The following is a 16,348-nucleotide window of genomic DNA, read 5'->3' on the forward strand; positions in this document are numbered from 1 at the left end:
GCAGACATGACTTAGGAACTGTGAGAATGTAGAAAACTTGGTTAAATATGTCAGATTTTTTGTTTGTTTAAATGGAAGAAATAACAGTATTTTTTTTTTTTTTGGCAGTTTTTCATGATTGTTATATATGATTATGTTTTAATATGAGGGGAAAACCAAGTCCGTTTCTTAGGTACTATTATTCTACTGTTTTAAAACAATTAAAGTGATTCCTAAGAATTACATGCTTTGGTTATTAAGCTTACTTAGGGAGATGTTTTGCTCACCTTTTTGGTAACCTTACTTAGACAGTTGTTTTTGCTTACCTTATCTAACTCAGATACTCTGGGTAATTAAATTTAACCATTTTGAAAATGTTTCTGAGAAATACAAGATTCCCTGGGGCGCTAGGTGGCCCAGTCAATTAAGCAGCTGACTCTTGATTTTGGCTCAAGTCATGATCTCACAGTTTGTGAGATCAAGCCCCACATCTGACTTCATACTGACAGCATGGAGCCTGCTTGGGATTCTCTCTCCCTCTTTCTCTGACCCTCTACCCCGCTTGCTCTCTCTCAAAATAAATAAACATTAAACAAAAAAAGAAATAAAAGATTCCCTGAATTTGAAACATGTGACTTAGAGATAATTATTATATACAAATAAATAGTTGGTTTGGGTCTTTCCTCCTTTACTCCTTGGGGTGAAGTCATTTTGCTCCATATGGGATAGCAGTTCTCAGTTGGCTGATTTTGCCCCCAGGGTATATTTGTCAATGTCTGGAGACATTTCAGTTGTCATAACTGTGGGATGCTCTTGGCATCTAGTGGGTTAGAGGCCAGAAATGGCAGCTAAACATCTCATAGTGCAAAAGACAGCACGCCACAATAAAGTATTATTTGGTCCAAGATGTTAATAATGCTGAGATTGAGAAATCTTGATTAGGGTATTCCAAAACTACTAATTTTAAAGATAACAGAAAGGTGGGGGACCTGGGTGGTTCAGTCAATTAAGTGTCTGACTTAAGCTCAGGTCATGATCTCATGGTTTGTGAGTTTGAGCTCCACATCTGGCTCTGTGCTGACAGTTCAGAGCCTGGAGCCTGCTTGGGATTGGGTGTTTCCCTCTCTCTTTGCCCCTCCCCTACTCATTCTCTCTCTCTCTCTCTCTCTCTCTCTTTCTCAAAAATAAACATACATTAAAAAAAAAAAAAAGATAATGGAAAGGTAAAGGAAGAGGCAGTGATAATATTCTTGTTATCTCCTGGGAATATTGTGTCCAGGGGCCCAAGTAGTTTATTCTCAACCTTCATTTGTTGTGTTTCTCAAAGAAATGGTATTTAAATGCTAGTCAGGGTTTCAAACTTTACCCACAAAATCTTTTGTTTATTCCTGTCATAGCTGAAGGATTATTGAAGGAGGCCCTGCAATGGTATCATGTTACTGATTCTTGGGGATGAAGGTAGTATAATACCTAGGGGTTAAGAGCATAGTCTTTGGAATCATGTACGAACTTGTTTAGAACTCCACCTTTGCCACTTCTAGATGTGTTGTTCTGTGCAGATTATGTAATCTTTAACCTGAACAAATTACTTAATTTTTAATAGGAACCTGAGTATTATTTTTTATAAAATGGGTATGCCTTAGAGTTGTTTTTAGGATTAAATGAAATAATGTATATTAAACACTACCTGGTACATAGTAAAACTTAATAAATGAGAGCTGTTTCTACTGTTAGCACTATTATTACGTAGGATTTGAGATGGGCACTGTTTATAGCTTATCAAGAAACATTTGAAACAATAGACTAACAAAGTTTTATAAATTACGGTGTTCATGACGATAATTTCATGAGCATTAAGATGCTAGGATCTTGGGGATGCCTACCATAACGTGATTTTGCCTTTTTAACAGAGATGTATTAGGTTAAAGTTATTATTGTGTATGTGTGTGTGTGTCTCTCTACCTTCCCCTGATTAGGTCATTGCTGAAGCTCTTAATCAGCTACTGCCACAAAAAGCAAATCTTGTTCTACTGTCTGGTGCTAATGAGGGAAAATGTGACCTCAAGGAGAAATGGTTTGGGACTCAGTATAGTATGGAAGGTAAAATATTTTAATAATAGTCCCACATTTATCTAACTCAACTGAGAATTTTTATTCCTTAATATTTCATCTGATGGTTCCTATGGGAAAAAAGTATATCCTTTTTTTAGGAGTTGACTTTGAAATGAAAATTATACTGCTTAACAGAAAATTATTTTCTGCTGTGTTTTATAGCCATTTATTAACTAGTAAAAAAAAATCCTGTTTTCTGGATAGTTTGGGGAAGGGTTTTTTGATTGTGTTTTAGCAAAGTACTTCTGAAACTTCAGTGTACATATAGTATCACCTAGAAATCTTATTAAAATACAGATTCTTATTCGCTAGCTCTGGAGTAGTGCCTGAGATTCTGCATTTCTAACAAGCTCCCAGGTGATACCAATGCTGCTGAGACTACACTTTGAGTGGTAAATAGCTAGAATGCCTGGATATATTATAGTTTTCCTAAGAAAAGAGAATCGATTTGTGAAGGCTGGTTGTTAACTGGTTTGTCATTAAGAGAATTCTCAACATTGCTTGTTTATTGGATCAATTTGTTTTTCATCTCCACAGATGTTGAAAACTCGTGGGCTGACCTATGGAAGTCTAATTTCGAATTAAATCCAGATCTTCATCTTCCAGCTGAAAACAAGTACATAGGTCAGTGAAATAGCAATAATTATACATAATTCATTTATGTAGTAATAAAACAAAACAAATAGCATCTATAAGTACATTTCCAAAGTATCATTTGAATTCATATTTCAGCTTCCCAGTGTAACACTCTGGGATAGGGATTACTGTTTTCTTACTTTTTTGAATGAGAAAACCTGAGGCTTAAAAAAGGAAAGTAACATGTCCCAGACTATTTAGTTGGTAAATGGAGGAAACAGGACTTAAATGTAGATCTTAGGACTCTGAAGCTTTTGCTTTTTTTTGTATGTCATAGCTGATCCTTCCCTATCATCTCTGTAGGAATTGCCGTGCTAGTGTTTTTCAAACTACAAGGTTTGTGAAATCAGTGTAATGGGTTGTGAGTTCTGTGTAATGAGTTATGAAAGCATTAAAAAAATTAATTAGGATGGAAAATAGCAAAATGTTTAATTTCATAAAGTATTATTTCAAGAACTTTTATTCTGTGTAGGTATATATGTTTGTATCTGTGCCTGTGTACTAGCTTGCAGTGGGAAACATTCTAACTATGAGAAAGCTACCTAAGTCAAAGGTTACAGTTGTATATAACTAATTTATTCAGAATTTTCCCCAGGAATTCCACTCCTAGGAATATACCCAAAAGAATTGAAAATGGTTACTCAAACAAATACACGTACATGCATGTTCATAGCAGCATTATTCACAGTAGTCAAAAGTGGAAATAGCTCATATATCCATCAGTGAATGAATGGATAAACAAATTGTGGTAAGTATATACAAAGGAGTAATAGTCATAAAAAGAAATGAGGTATATACATGCTACAATGTGGATGAACCTTAAAAACATGCTAAAGAAGCCAGACACAGGAAGTTATAGGTTGTATGATTCCATTTATGGATCCATTTATGATATATCCAGGATATATATATATATATATATATATATATATATATATCCATAGATGAAACACAAACTGATGGTTGCCAGTGGCTGGGGGAAGTGGATAATAGGGAGTGACTGTAATGGGTTTAAAGATTTTCTTTTAGGGTGATGAAAATGTTTTGAAACTGGATAGAAGTGGTGATTGCACAACACTGTGCATGTACTAAATACCCCTGAATTGTTCACTTTAAAATGCTTAATTTTGTTATGTGAGTCTAACCTCAATTAGGAAAAAAAGCCTTTTAAAAAAGTCTCACATATTTTAGACCATTCATTTCCACATCTTGAACTTTAAGTATCTAAACAACCCAATTCTTCTTAATAAATATAACCAGTAGTTTTTTCTGTTCTATAGTTTTCTCTTAAGTAGCTATTTCTCACCTACATATTGATGAAAGAATTTAGGTTTTCATTAACTGAGAGGACAAGTTTGACTTTCACTTTTTTGTTACCTTTCAGAAGTCTGTAAGATTGGTAAAAGACATTCAAGAATGGATTCATTTATAAATTGGTTTATACAACCATCCTGACTAAAGGTCCCTCTTACGGTTAACATTGTCTTTGAGAAAGGGAATGAAGCAGAATGCAGAGAGATCAGAATTGACCTTTAGGAAATTACAAATCTTCAGAGTTCATTTAGTTTAAGACCAAGAGAATTTTCTATTCTGTATTGTTTTACTAATTTATTGTTCTCTAGCATCTTAATTTGGCTTATTTTTGCCACAAAAGTTACCTAGACTTCAGAACTGAAGATTGTTGGGAATCTTGCTGAAATACCTGAATTAATGATTACTCTTTTCTGTTGTTAGCCACGGACTTCATGTTGAAGGCTTTTGATTGCCCTGAGACAGAATACCCTGTTAAAATTGTGAATACTCTACAAGGTTGCCTGTGGTATAAGAAAGACAACAAATTCAAAATTCCCAAAGGTAAAATGTTTCCCTCTCTAATTGGATTGAAATAAGTATATCAACTCTTTCTCTACTTGGTAGCAACCTTATTTCCCTCTATCACCCTTTCTCTTTTCTCTTCATTTGAAGATGTTTTCTAGGCTTATCTATCAGATTCATACTGTGCTCCAGTGCTGTCACAGAAACCCTTGTATACCTTACAGATTCCAGGAAATAAGTAAAGATTCAAGGCTAAAATGAAATTGTTTTCAAATATTTTTTCTTCTGGTTAAATGAAAGCAGAGCCAGGTGTTTGGCCATCTTAGGGAATGGTGGTATGTTTTAAACTTTATTTTTAAAAAGAGGATAAAAGTATGCTGAAGGAAATTATTCTGAGACACAATAGATAGCCTTTTCCAACATTACAAATGTGAAATATTCTCCCTCTCTCTCCCTCTATCATTTTACTTTTCATCATAAAGGAATCATGGTATACAGAAATAGACTCCAAAGTTCTAGTCTTTAATGTGTTAACCCAAACTGTTGCATTTTTATTTTCTGTTCTTGTGAATAGCATAGGAATTTACGGAAGCAACTTAGAATCAAAAAGGCTGAGGGCTCTTCATTGCTATTTAACCCATATTCCTAACCTCAAGACAACTGTAACGTAGCTCTGAGGGATTTTTTAGATTACTGGGAGGGTGTTTTTTGAATAGCTTATTAGTGTTTCTTTAGAAAGTCTCTGCTATAGCTCTCTGTGAACATTGGGATTGTTCCGTTGTTTTTGACATGTATACCTCTGTAAACATTTTCTCTGACCAAAGCTGTTAATAAAGATGACTATTCCTAGGCTTCTTTGTGTATCTGTCTATATACTTGTGCTTCCCATAGACTGAAGTGTGCCTTCTGAACACTGTTTAGACTGGTAAATATTACCTTTTTTTTAATTTTTTTTTTAACGTTTATTTATTTTTGAGACAGAGAGAGACAGAGCATGAACGGGGGAGGGTCAGAGAGAGAGGGAGACACAGAATCTGAAACAGGCTCCAGGCTCTGAGCTGTCAGCACAGAGCCCGATGAGGGGCTTCAACTCACGGACCGCGAGATCGTGACCTGAGCCGAAGTCGGTCGCTTAACCGACTGAGCCACCCAGGCGCCCCGGTAAATATTACTTTTTAAAGACACTTCAGGATAAAAATGTAATGCGGATTTAAGGGCTAGTAGCTTATTTCAGAATTTTTAGAGGTACTTGGGTGGCTCAGTCGGTTAAGAGTCCAACTGTTGACTTTGGCTCAGGTCATGATTTCATGATTTGTAAGTTGGAGCCCTACATCACACGCTGACAGTGCAGAGCCTGCCTGGGATTCTGTCCCTCCCTCTCTCTCTCTGCCCCTTCCCCTTTGCTCTTTATCTCTCTCAAAATAAATAAAAATAAAAAAGAAAAGAATTTTTAGAAAATATGTTAGGGTCAAATAGCAGATGTATAAAATATTTGAGGCCTCTGGCCTGTAATTTCTTACCTGTTTTTGTTTTTTTTTTTTCTTTTAGCATATATACGCTTCCATCTGATTTCACCTTTGATACAGAAGTCTGCAGCAAAGTAAGCAATTGTCCTCTTTTCTGGAAAATATATTTCTTATGGAAAAACTATTTGGTTTGTTTTGTTCTGAATCATTCTGTTATTTTCTCTATGAGTACTGAGTTATGCTGCTGATTTGTGTATTTTTTCTGTACCCAAAACAAATTATTTGTATTGATACTGAGCATTAAAATGGAATTGTGGCAGTTCCATCTCCACCCATTTATAAAACATGCTGATGGTATGGGCTAATCATAGGATTACTGGACTGAGAAAGTTCCTTAAAGATGCATTTGGATTAGCTTCTAGTTTGTAATGAGAATGAATGGATCTGTTTGATCCTATATTTAGAAACTGGCAAGGAATCTGATTATACTTTGTTCTTAGCAAATAATTTATATATTTATACAGATACCTGCACTGTGGGAGGTCAGAGCCTAAAATGTCCCTGAAACATAGGAGGTGCTCAGGAAATGTTACTGTACTTCTTCCTTTCCTTTGCTACTTAAACTGTAAAATCTGGGGAGCCTGGGTGGCTCAGTTGGTTAAGCATCAACTTTAGCTCAGGTCATGATCTCATAGTTCATGAATTTGAGCCCCATGTCAGGCTCTGTGCTGACAGCTCAGAGCCTGGAGCTTGCTTCAGATTCTGTGTCTCCCTCTCTCTCTGTGCCCTTCCCCTGCTCATGCTCTGTCTCTCAGCAATAAATAAATGTTAAAAAAATATTAATAATAAAAATAAATAAACTGTAAAATCTAACCTTAAAATGATAAATAGCACTAACATTTATTAATACCACATAAAAAATGTATTAATCTCCCCCTTCACTCAGATTTTTAATTTGTCAGTCAGAAAACCTAGGCTGCGGGGATGGCCAGAGCCTTTGGGCCAATTGCCTTGTATGCCTTTTACACTTACCCCGTTTTTCAGTATAAATATTAACATTTTGTATGTGTATATAACATGAAAAAGATTGGGAAGCACTGCTAAAGGTAGGTGTCTGTAATGTCCCTGTAAAATTGAATCCTAGGTAAACTCTAACTCAGTACACAGTTTTACATTCTGGAGTAGTGGAATTAACATCTTGCTAAAAGTGAAGTTTCCTGTTGTTAAATCAAAGTACATTTATTTGTGTTTATTTCTTGCCAATTAATAGTGCTATTTGTATTTTATATTCTCAGTGTGGTTCTCTTTGATATCTTTGTCAATATCCTTACCCATAACCTTGCGGAACCAGCTTATGAAGCAGATGTGGCACAGCTAGAGTATAAGTTGGTAGCTGGAGAACATGGTTTAATTATTCGAGTGAAAGGATTCAACCACAAACTACCTGTAAGTACACATGTTCTGTTTTCCTCATAGAGAGCTTGAAATTTTATGTTCGTTGCCCCTAAAGCACAAAGTATAGAGGTTTATGCATGCGTTGCTATACATAGAACAAAATGTGGATTCTTGGCTGGTGACAGCTATTCTAACTTGGGCCACACATAAGAGCAATATACATTCATTAATTATTAGCAATGCATGCCGTACAGTCTATGCCTCAGGCTTGATTTCCCTTCCCTTTGCTGTCAGTTCCTCTGCAGCCAACACTGGCATTTTGGACTGGTGTGAGCTTAATTTCATGCTCAGACAGTAATAACAAATTTAAAGCATGTGGCACATTACCTGACAGAGTAGAACTCAAATGTTTGTATCTTTCCTTCTTCCTCTTTAACTCCATCCCTTTGTTTCAAGTATGTGTCTTATTTCCCTTCTAAGTTTTTGAGCCTTTTAGAAACAGGGTCTGTGTATCTTGTGGTTAATTTATCTTTTGGTAAGGAATATGTTTCAGTGTTATTTGTCAAAAACTTCTTAGGCAGAAGAAGAAATAATATGGGATGCTAGCTAAGAGGGTTATGCCATTAAATACCAGCTAAAATAATATGTGTCCATCAACAAATTTTATATCTTGATTTCTTGTGTAGGACATATATTAAGATTTGTGGAACTAGGTTCATACAAGAAAAATTGTGGAGGAAAAGACCTGACAGAAGTTAGACCTGTGCTAAGAGGCCTCTCTGTCATAGCCAAACCCAAGAACAGACTATAGTTCTCTTCTTTGTACCCTTGTCCCTATTACTGTCCCAGAGAACAAAGATTGGTCTTAGGAGGAGACACTGTGGAATATTTAACCTTTATCAACCTTCAAAGATCTAAGTGTAAGGTAGCTTAGAGCCAAACAGATTAAAGCCTAATAACATTGGTTGTCATTTAAGAGGTATGTTTTGAAATTACCTGGGGAGCTTTTAAAAAATATAAGCCATATTCTGTGCTGACAGTGTGGAGCCTGCTTGGGATTCTGTCTCTCTGCTCCTCTGCTGAGCGCACACATATGTGTGTGCTTTCTCTCTAAGTAAATAAATGTAAAAAAATATGTATGTAAGGTATAGACAAGTATTTGAGGCTCTTAATTTTATGAAGCTTACCTAGCCTTAATATTAAAACCTGGTATAGAATCTATCACTCTTTCTCTCTCTCTCTCTCTCTCTCTCTCTCTCTCTCTCAAAGTAGACACTAGTTTCACCTATATAATATAGACTCAGACATTTAAAAAATAAAATTAAATTAAAAATGTAACAAAAAGAATAATTCATGTGATCAAATGGGAAGAATGCAAAGGATTGGTTCAGTATTAAGTTGATGAACACAAATCATCATAACAGGTCAATTGAGAAACATTATATGATAAGTGCTAAAAAATCATCTGATAAATGTAAGTAGGCATTCTTAATAAGTAGGAATAGAGGGAAATTAAATACAGTAAAAACCTTCAGGGGCGCCCGGGTGGCTCAGTCACTTAAGCGTCTCAGTTCTGCTCGGGTCACGATCTCATGGTTTGTGGATTTGAGCCCCATGTCAGGCCCTGTGCTGACAGCTCAGTCTGGAGCCTGCTTCAGATTCTGTGTCTCCTTCTCTCTCTGCTCCTTTCCTACTCATACTCTGTCTCTCTCAAAAATAAAACATTAAAGAGAAATTTAAAACCTTCATTAAGAACAGTAACAGCAAATGTTACAGTAACTGATGAAATGCTGAACACTAAAATCAGGAACAAGCCAAGGAAGCACATGATCATCTCTATTATTGTGGCTACTACATTAAAATGGAAAAAAAAAAATCCAGGTGGAAAAGAAAAAGTATTCCCCTTTGCAGATGATATGATTGTATTCTTAGAAAACCTAAGAGTCTACTGAAGTTTAAAAAATAACATGATGCGGCTGGTCATGAGATCGGTATATCAAAATCAATAGCTCTTTTTCCTATAGTAGCAATAACCACATAGAAATGGATGGAAAAAGTACTCTGTTATATGATATTGAGAAAAATGGAATACCTAGGAATAAGGAAGAAAAGTACAGAATCTCTCTAAAGGAAACCAGAAATCTTACAGAATCATATAAATAAAAGACTTTAAATAAGAGAGACTCATTATGTTTCTGGATAGAATAGCTTTGATAGAAAGTTGTCATTACTTCCAAAATTAATATATATATGTAATGCCCTCTCAGTTAAAGTCAAATTAGGGGCAATGGAGATGCTGAATAAAAAGCGATTTAAGTTTATTTTGATGAAAAAAAAGTTTAAGAATACCCATGAAAACTATTTAAAAAAAAAAAAAGAAGTAATCATTGCTCCAAATTTCACAGTTATTGAGGATTTTAGCTCCTAAAGATCCTTGAGTCACGTACTTCTCTTATGTCCTCTACAAATGCCTATTACCATGCTGGGCCCCTGGTAAAAAACAATGGAAAAACCTTCCCCCCTCATCCCTGCCCCAAAACGTAGTGAATTTCATGCTTCTCTACTTAAAGTGCTTTTTTCTTTTCTTTTTAGCTACTATTTCAGCTCATTATTGACTACTTAGCGGAATTCAGTTCCACACCAGCTGTTTTTACAATGATAACTGAGCAGTTGAAGAAGACCTACTTTAACATCCTCATCAAGCCTGAGACTCTGGCCAAGTGGGTATACATAGAATCAGCTTATATATGTATTATATATATATATATTATATAATATATAATTTAATGTTTATTTGTTTTTGAGAGTGACATAGCGCAAGCGGGGGAGGGGCAGAAAGAGATGGAGACAGAATCTGAGGCAGGCTCCAGGTTCTGAGCTGTCAGCACAGAGCCTAATGCAGGGCTCGAACTCAATAAGCTGTGAGATCATGACCTGAGCTGAAGTCAGACGCTTAACCTACTAAGCCACCCAAGTGCCCCAGAATCAGCTTATATTTTGAAGGCCTGAAAGTATTTGCCTTCCTGAGGGGTTAGGTGTGGGAGATGAGCCTATAGTTTCAGTGCTATTTTTCAGACATACTAGAATTGGCTATGGTTTAGGAAATCGTCCATTGGATTATAGGATTTCTGAACCCAGCTTAAGTAGCTATTTGTGAGTAGGACTAAAATAAGCCTACTATACTTATTTATAGGCTAAAGGCAAGCAACCTGGGTGCTTTTTCCAAAGTTTGTAAGTAAAAGGTGGTGAATGCTGGCTTTGTTATAACTCAAAATTGTTTTACTGATGATTGTAGTATGTAGGGTATTATGATGAGGTAGCTGAGTTAAATTGCTTAATCCATAGTTTATCTGGCAACTGCAACTACCCAGAATTCAGCCAGGTTTCCAAAGGATAGCAAAAAGCTTCTGACAGTCTGTAGAATAATGCTTAAACCTCCTGCTCATAACACCCTGAGCCTTTCATTAGAGCCTGTTCTTTTGTCTAGGGCTAATGGTAGCCCAGAGGTACCTCTGTGTGAATCAGAAGAAGTGCCCCTTTGGGGTGGCCTCTATCAGCAGGTGGAGTCTTTGTGGAGGGGAAAAAGAAGTCCCCTCTGAGTAGATACCACCCTTTGTGCACATGGCTTGACCTCCTTGCTGGACATCTATAAATGGTGAACAAACAGCACAACGTTATATAGAGGCCCTACTTTTGACATAGTCATAAGGAGCCCATAAGTGAACAAAATTCAAAAGCAGGGCAGAGAGCAGTTGAGAAATCTGTAATAACTTATAATCTCATCACAAAAAGTTATAAAAACTAATAACCAAGTATAAGTTGGAAAGGAGAGTTGCCTAGAGCTATCAATATGAAAAATAGCCCTATGTATCCAATAACTACTGAATGCTACTTTATTAAAATGTGGTAAACTAATAATCATATCTATTTATTGAAGATTTGTTACTTGTTAAATCTAAAAAACGTTAGATGTATGTATTTATTTCTCTCCAAAACCCTATAATGGTAGCCATTATTATTCCCTTGTTTTACAAATGAAGAAATTGAGTCACAGATGTGAAGTAACTTGACAAGTTCAGATAGCTTAGTGTGAGGAGAGGGGAGTTGGGTGGTGAGGAGTAGGAGTTAGTCTGATTCTGGCCCAGAGCCACTACTTATACTGTATAGTTACTGTAGTAATAGATACCCATAATGGTGGCCTTTAGTAATTAATAAAATGTTAGTGAGACTTGAAGTAAAAATAGTAATAATTTTAAATTGGTGTGTGTGACTCATGTGTTAACCTAATGTGAAGTATTTTATTTTGCAACTGAGATACTTGAGCTGTACTAGTGAGTAAATCTATGCATAATTTTGTATATGTAATTTTATAAATACTTTTTGGTGATTATGACATTGTTTCTCCCATCTTAAGTTATGATAGAAATTGTGTCTCTTTAGAAACACATCATCTGTAGAATCTTTTTTTACCTTAAGATTCATTTCAAAATGATAAAACTTTGTCTTTTTTCTGCCCTCTATATAGAGATGTACGGCTTTTAATCCTGGAATATGCCCGTTGGTCTATGATTGACAAGTACCGGGCTTTGATGGATGGCCTTTCCCTTGAGTCTCTGCTGACCTTTGTCAAGGAGTTCAAATCCCAGCTCTTTGTTGAAGGCTTGGTACAAGGAAATGTCACAAGCACAGTGAGTGTGAGGTGCTCTGTTGCTGTTAGCTAGGTCTGAATGCTGTTGTGGGCTCTGGAATTGCATTAGTTCTCCGAAAAGGGAAGCTCTGTAGTAGTTTTCACAGGTCAGAGTTGTCCTAGCACAACCATTCTGATGCTGGGCAAGACTTCCTTAATGAAGAAGACTGCTGATAATGGACAAGGCTTTGAGTGAAATGATTCAGTAAATACAAGGTGTTGGTTACTTGTTGAAGAGTGTGTGTGGAAACACCAGTTTAATTTAGAGATTAAAGTGGGAGATCTGGGGTGTGGTGAGGGATGTGTACACAAACAAGACACACAGGCAGAACTTGTATATCAAGCTTGTGTGTCAAGTTAAGGAGCTTGGGTTTTATCCTGTAGTAAATAGAAATCACTGAAGCATTTAAATGGGGATTTGTTGTTAAGAAAGATGCAGAGAGACCAGTTATGAGGCTGTTATAAGAATTGACATGAAGTATAATTCCAGAATATATGAAATATCCATAGTAGTCAAAGTCGTAGAAACAGAAAGTAGAATGGTGGTTACCAAGGGTTGGGAAGATGGAAAAAAGGGGGGAGTTGTTTTATGGGTATAGAGTTTAAGTTTTGCAAGGTGAGAAAGTTCTGGAGTTCCATTTTGCAACAATGTAAATATACTCAATACTGTAGAACTGTTTACTTAAAAAATGGTTAAGATGGTAAACTTTATGTTATGTGCTTTTACCATTACACACACACAAGTTGAAGTGAAAAATGATAAAGCCCAAAGTTACACAAATAAATGAAAAAGAAATAGTGAGATAGAAGATGACCAAAACTCAGTGACTGATTGGATGTTGGGGTGAGGGAGAAGAGAGAAGTCTAAGATGATGCCCGGATTTCTTGCTTTAGAAACAGTGGGTTGGTGGAGGAGTAGGAAAAATAGTAGGGTGGGGGCATATGAGGAGTTTGTTCTGATATATATTGAGTGGGATAGGTCTGTGAACCTTGTAATTACCTGAGGCCTCTTCCAGCCAAGAATGCTTGTTTGGGACTCTCCCTAAATTTTTTGCCTGTTCCTTCATGGCTTTCTAGTTTCTCAGGACTGTTCCTTCAATGGAATATGTAACTGACCACTCTTGAGACTGCTGTCTCCTCTGTACTTCCTCTGTCTTTATTCCCCCAACCCCCAAACCAGCCTTAGTTTCTTTTCCTTTCCTCAGAAAGAAGTTTAAAAGCTTTAACCCACATAGAGAAGAGCAGGATAGCTGCCTGCTTTTCTGAACACAGTGGGAGTACTGGGCTGGGGTCCTTTTGGTCTAAACAACTTAGTACCATGAATTGCCCCAGATAGAAACCACTGTAAAGATGAGCTCACCCCTTCAGTTATCCCCCATTTTATAGGTTAGAAAACAGAAGTTTTGGGAGAGGATGCATTCACTTAGTGTTAAGTGTTATTCTTTTGCTCATTGTATGCCAGGTTCTGTATTTATAGACCTAGGTTTCTAAAACATAGTCACAGGTATCCTAGAGGACACAGCTTAGTGGGTTTAACTGAACAGTTAAGTTTGATCGTGTCAGTGTACAGGTTAACAGAATGCCAAAGGGAAAAAAGAGAGGGAGCTGTTCAGTTGAGAGCCACTTAATATTCAACGAACATAATATTAAATCAGTGAATGATGAGCCCAATTGATGAATTTTGCAGATTATATCTGCTTTCCTTATGCTATCCAGGGCTTCTTAAGCAATTAGAATGTTGATAGTAGTTGGTTCAGGGTGAAATTAATGTTATAAGTGCCCAATACAGTTATTTTTTTCTCTTTTGCTTCCTAGGAATCAGTGGATTTCCTGAAATATGTTGTTGAGTAAGTATTGGTATGAGTTTTCTCTGTAGGAGTTCTATATTCCTACCAGCAGGAGGGCCTTGAACCACAGCTCAGTTATTAGTAAACCCACAGGGGATGATACTACTCCTTGTAGTAGGTTTTCTTGAGGCTGGTTATGTAAACAAAGCAATTCAGAAGGGACTGTGGATGGCCTCACCTCTTCATAGTAGTTTTTGGGAGGGGGGAAGGGGATAAAGGCACTGTTCAGTGATCCACACTCATTCTTTTGCAGTAAGCTGAACTTCATGCCTCTGGAGCAGGAGATGCCTGTGCAGTTCCAGGTGGTAGAGCTGCCTAGTGGTCACCACCTGTGCAAAGTGAGAGCTCTGAACAAGGGTGATGCCAACTCTGAAGTCACTGTGTACTATCAGGTCAGCTGGCCCCGTTACACACAGCCATCCTCATGGCTAAGAGCCTGATGGAAGGTCCAGAGTACCTTGGAGTAGTGACCCTATGACTTTCGAGGCCCTTTATTTTGCATTTAGTTTTTTCCTTGCAGTCATTTGTCTTCTTGAAGCAATTACATTAAAAAAAATTTTAATGTTTATTTTTGGGAGAGAGACAGAGTTGAGCGGGGAAGGGGCAGAGAGAGGGAGACACGGAATCTGAAGCAGGCTCCAGGCTGTGAGCTGTCAGCACAGAGCCTGATGCAGGGCTCGAACTCATGACCTGTGAGATCATGACCTGAGCTGAAGTTGGACGCTTAACAAACAGACTGAGCCACCCAGGTGCCCCATTGAAGCAATTGCATTTAAAAATTGCTCCTATCAGTGAAATGGATTCTTTTTCAATCATAATGCTTCATTGAATCCTTCAACCACTGGGCCAGAGGGACAGAGACTGAAGAGTAGTTGGGAGTTCCTACATGTTCCCCTGACAGAACCAACCCCAGGCAGCAGGAGGACATTTGTTAAAAGGACAGTTTTGAAAGAGACAAAAGTAAACATAGCCAAGTAATCAGTATATATAGGAAAAAGAATGACTACCAGAATTCCAATTAAAAATTTCAAAGCATTTAGATAAAGGATTTATCTCTTGTTTTATGGATGAATCTGAGGTCCAGAGTCCCTTACTTGCCTGAGGTCATACTAAGTGGGGCTTGAATTTATTCCTTACACCCCCAGATCCTTTGTTCTTTCCACATCATTCTGGGAAGGTGCGACTGGGCTTAAAATAAGGTAGAGCTTCGCAATAATCTCATTTGGTCCGTAGCTTGTGGTTAGCCCACTTACTTCTAGGACTATGGGGGACCTGTGCTTGTCTAGACTGATGTCAGACTTCCTACACTCTGGGGCTTCTACCGCTAGCTGCTGCTCTAGTTCCTTGAAGTCCTGCATAAGGAAGTCCCTTCTGTGTCAGGCCCTGTGAAGAGCCCTCTGGTCGGGGCTTTGGGCAGGGCTACATGGCCTTAGTGTCTGTCACTTTGTCCTTTTATTATGTTTCTGGCCTGGACCTAAGTCTTTACATTGAGATCCAGTTTGTCTGTAGAGCCCATCTCTTTCTGACTGTAGCTGCCTCGTTTGTTTGCTTTCATCTAGCTTCTCAGCTTATTTGAAGCTGAAATGACTACCAGGCCCCAGAGTTCATAAATAATACGGCCTGGCCCTGCTTATTAGCCTTGTCCACATTTCCAGTGCTTCTGCTGCTCAAAACCATAGTACTTCTGTTTTAGGCAGGATTTCATAGCATAAGACCATGTGTGACCATGTCTGTCGAAGTGTTTATCAATCACCTGTTAGCACTAGCTTCCAAAACAAACTGCTTTCTTTAGGGCACCACTTCCCTCCCGCCAGACAACATTTTAAACTGGAAATTGATACAAGGTTTCAACTAGTTTTGCTACAGTCCTCTTAGAGGCAAACAGGAAATCTCTTTGCCTGACTAAACAGGACTTGCAGGGCACACAGGCTTTAGCCTCTTCCTTTGGTGAAGTGGGAAGGAATAGCAATGAGTACGTGTCAGAGGAGCCTGCAAGAGCCTGACTATATGATGTACTAGCAACATCCTTGGATTTTGGCCTCCTGCCCTTTCATTCTAATTGCATTATTTTGCTACTCTTCAGGATTGCCAGCATGTGGTCTCCAAGTATGGTATCAGCCTCTTAGGTATTTCTCTTAGCAACTGGTTTGGGTCCCTGTATGTGGCCTTAAAAACCTCTATTCATGTCCTTCCTATTGAAGGAATAGCTCCAGATACTGTTCATTGATCCCATTTTCTGCTTTTCTCCTTAGGACCCTGAACTGCATGTACTTGACTTTAGGTTATATCCTTTAGGTCCTTTGGGCAGGAACTGGCAGGTTGGGTGGGGATTATTGGACTTCCCTTCATGTGTGCCTGCAGTCCTGTGCATGGGCCAAGAATTCAAATGATCAAGCATGATTTCTGTCCTC

General features: G+C 37.7%; 1 protein-coding gene across 3 annotated transcripts in view; it reads left to right on the forward strand.

Moving 5' to 3' along the window:
• Positions 1 to 16,348, forward strand: part of NRDC (nardilysin convertase) — a 102,955-nt gene that overhangs the window by 82,471 nt on the left and 4,136 nt on the right. For all 3 annotated transcript variants that reach the window (XR_007154979.1, XM_047872189.1, XM_047872190.1), the window contains 9 exons: positions 1,956 to 2,079; positions 2,629 to 2,715; positions 4,462 to 4,581; positions 6,091 to 6,142; positions 7,304 to 7,454; positions 9,996 to 10,123; positions 11,929 to 12,091; positions 13,906 to 13,937; positions 14,191 to 14,329. Coding sequence is in view for 2 of the 3 variants with exons in the window: in XM_047872189.1 (XP_047728145.1) it covers positions 1,956 to 2,079; positions 2,629 to 2,715; positions 4,462 to 4,581; positions 6,091 to 6,142; positions 7,304 to 7,454; positions 9,996 to 10,123; positions 11,929 to 12,091; positions 13,906 to 13,937; positions 14,191 to 14,329 (996 nt within the window). In the remaining variant the exon portion in view is untranslated. The remainder of the gene's footprint in view (positions 1 to 1,955; positions 2,080 to 2,628; positions 2,716 to 4,461; positions 4,582 to 6,090; positions 6,143 to 7,303; positions 7,455 to 9,995; positions 10,124 to 11,928; positions 12,092 to 13,905; positions 13,938 to 14,190; positions 14,330 to 16,348) is intronic.

The sequence above is a fragment of the Prionailurus viverrinus genome, chromosome C1, assembly GCF_022837055.1.
Source record: "Prionailurus viverrinus isolate Anna chromosome C1, UM_Priviv_1.0, whole genome shotgun sequence".
Taxonomy (NCBI): Eukaryota; Metazoa; Chordata; class Mammalia; order Carnivora; family Felidae; genus Prionailurus; species Prionailurus viverrinus.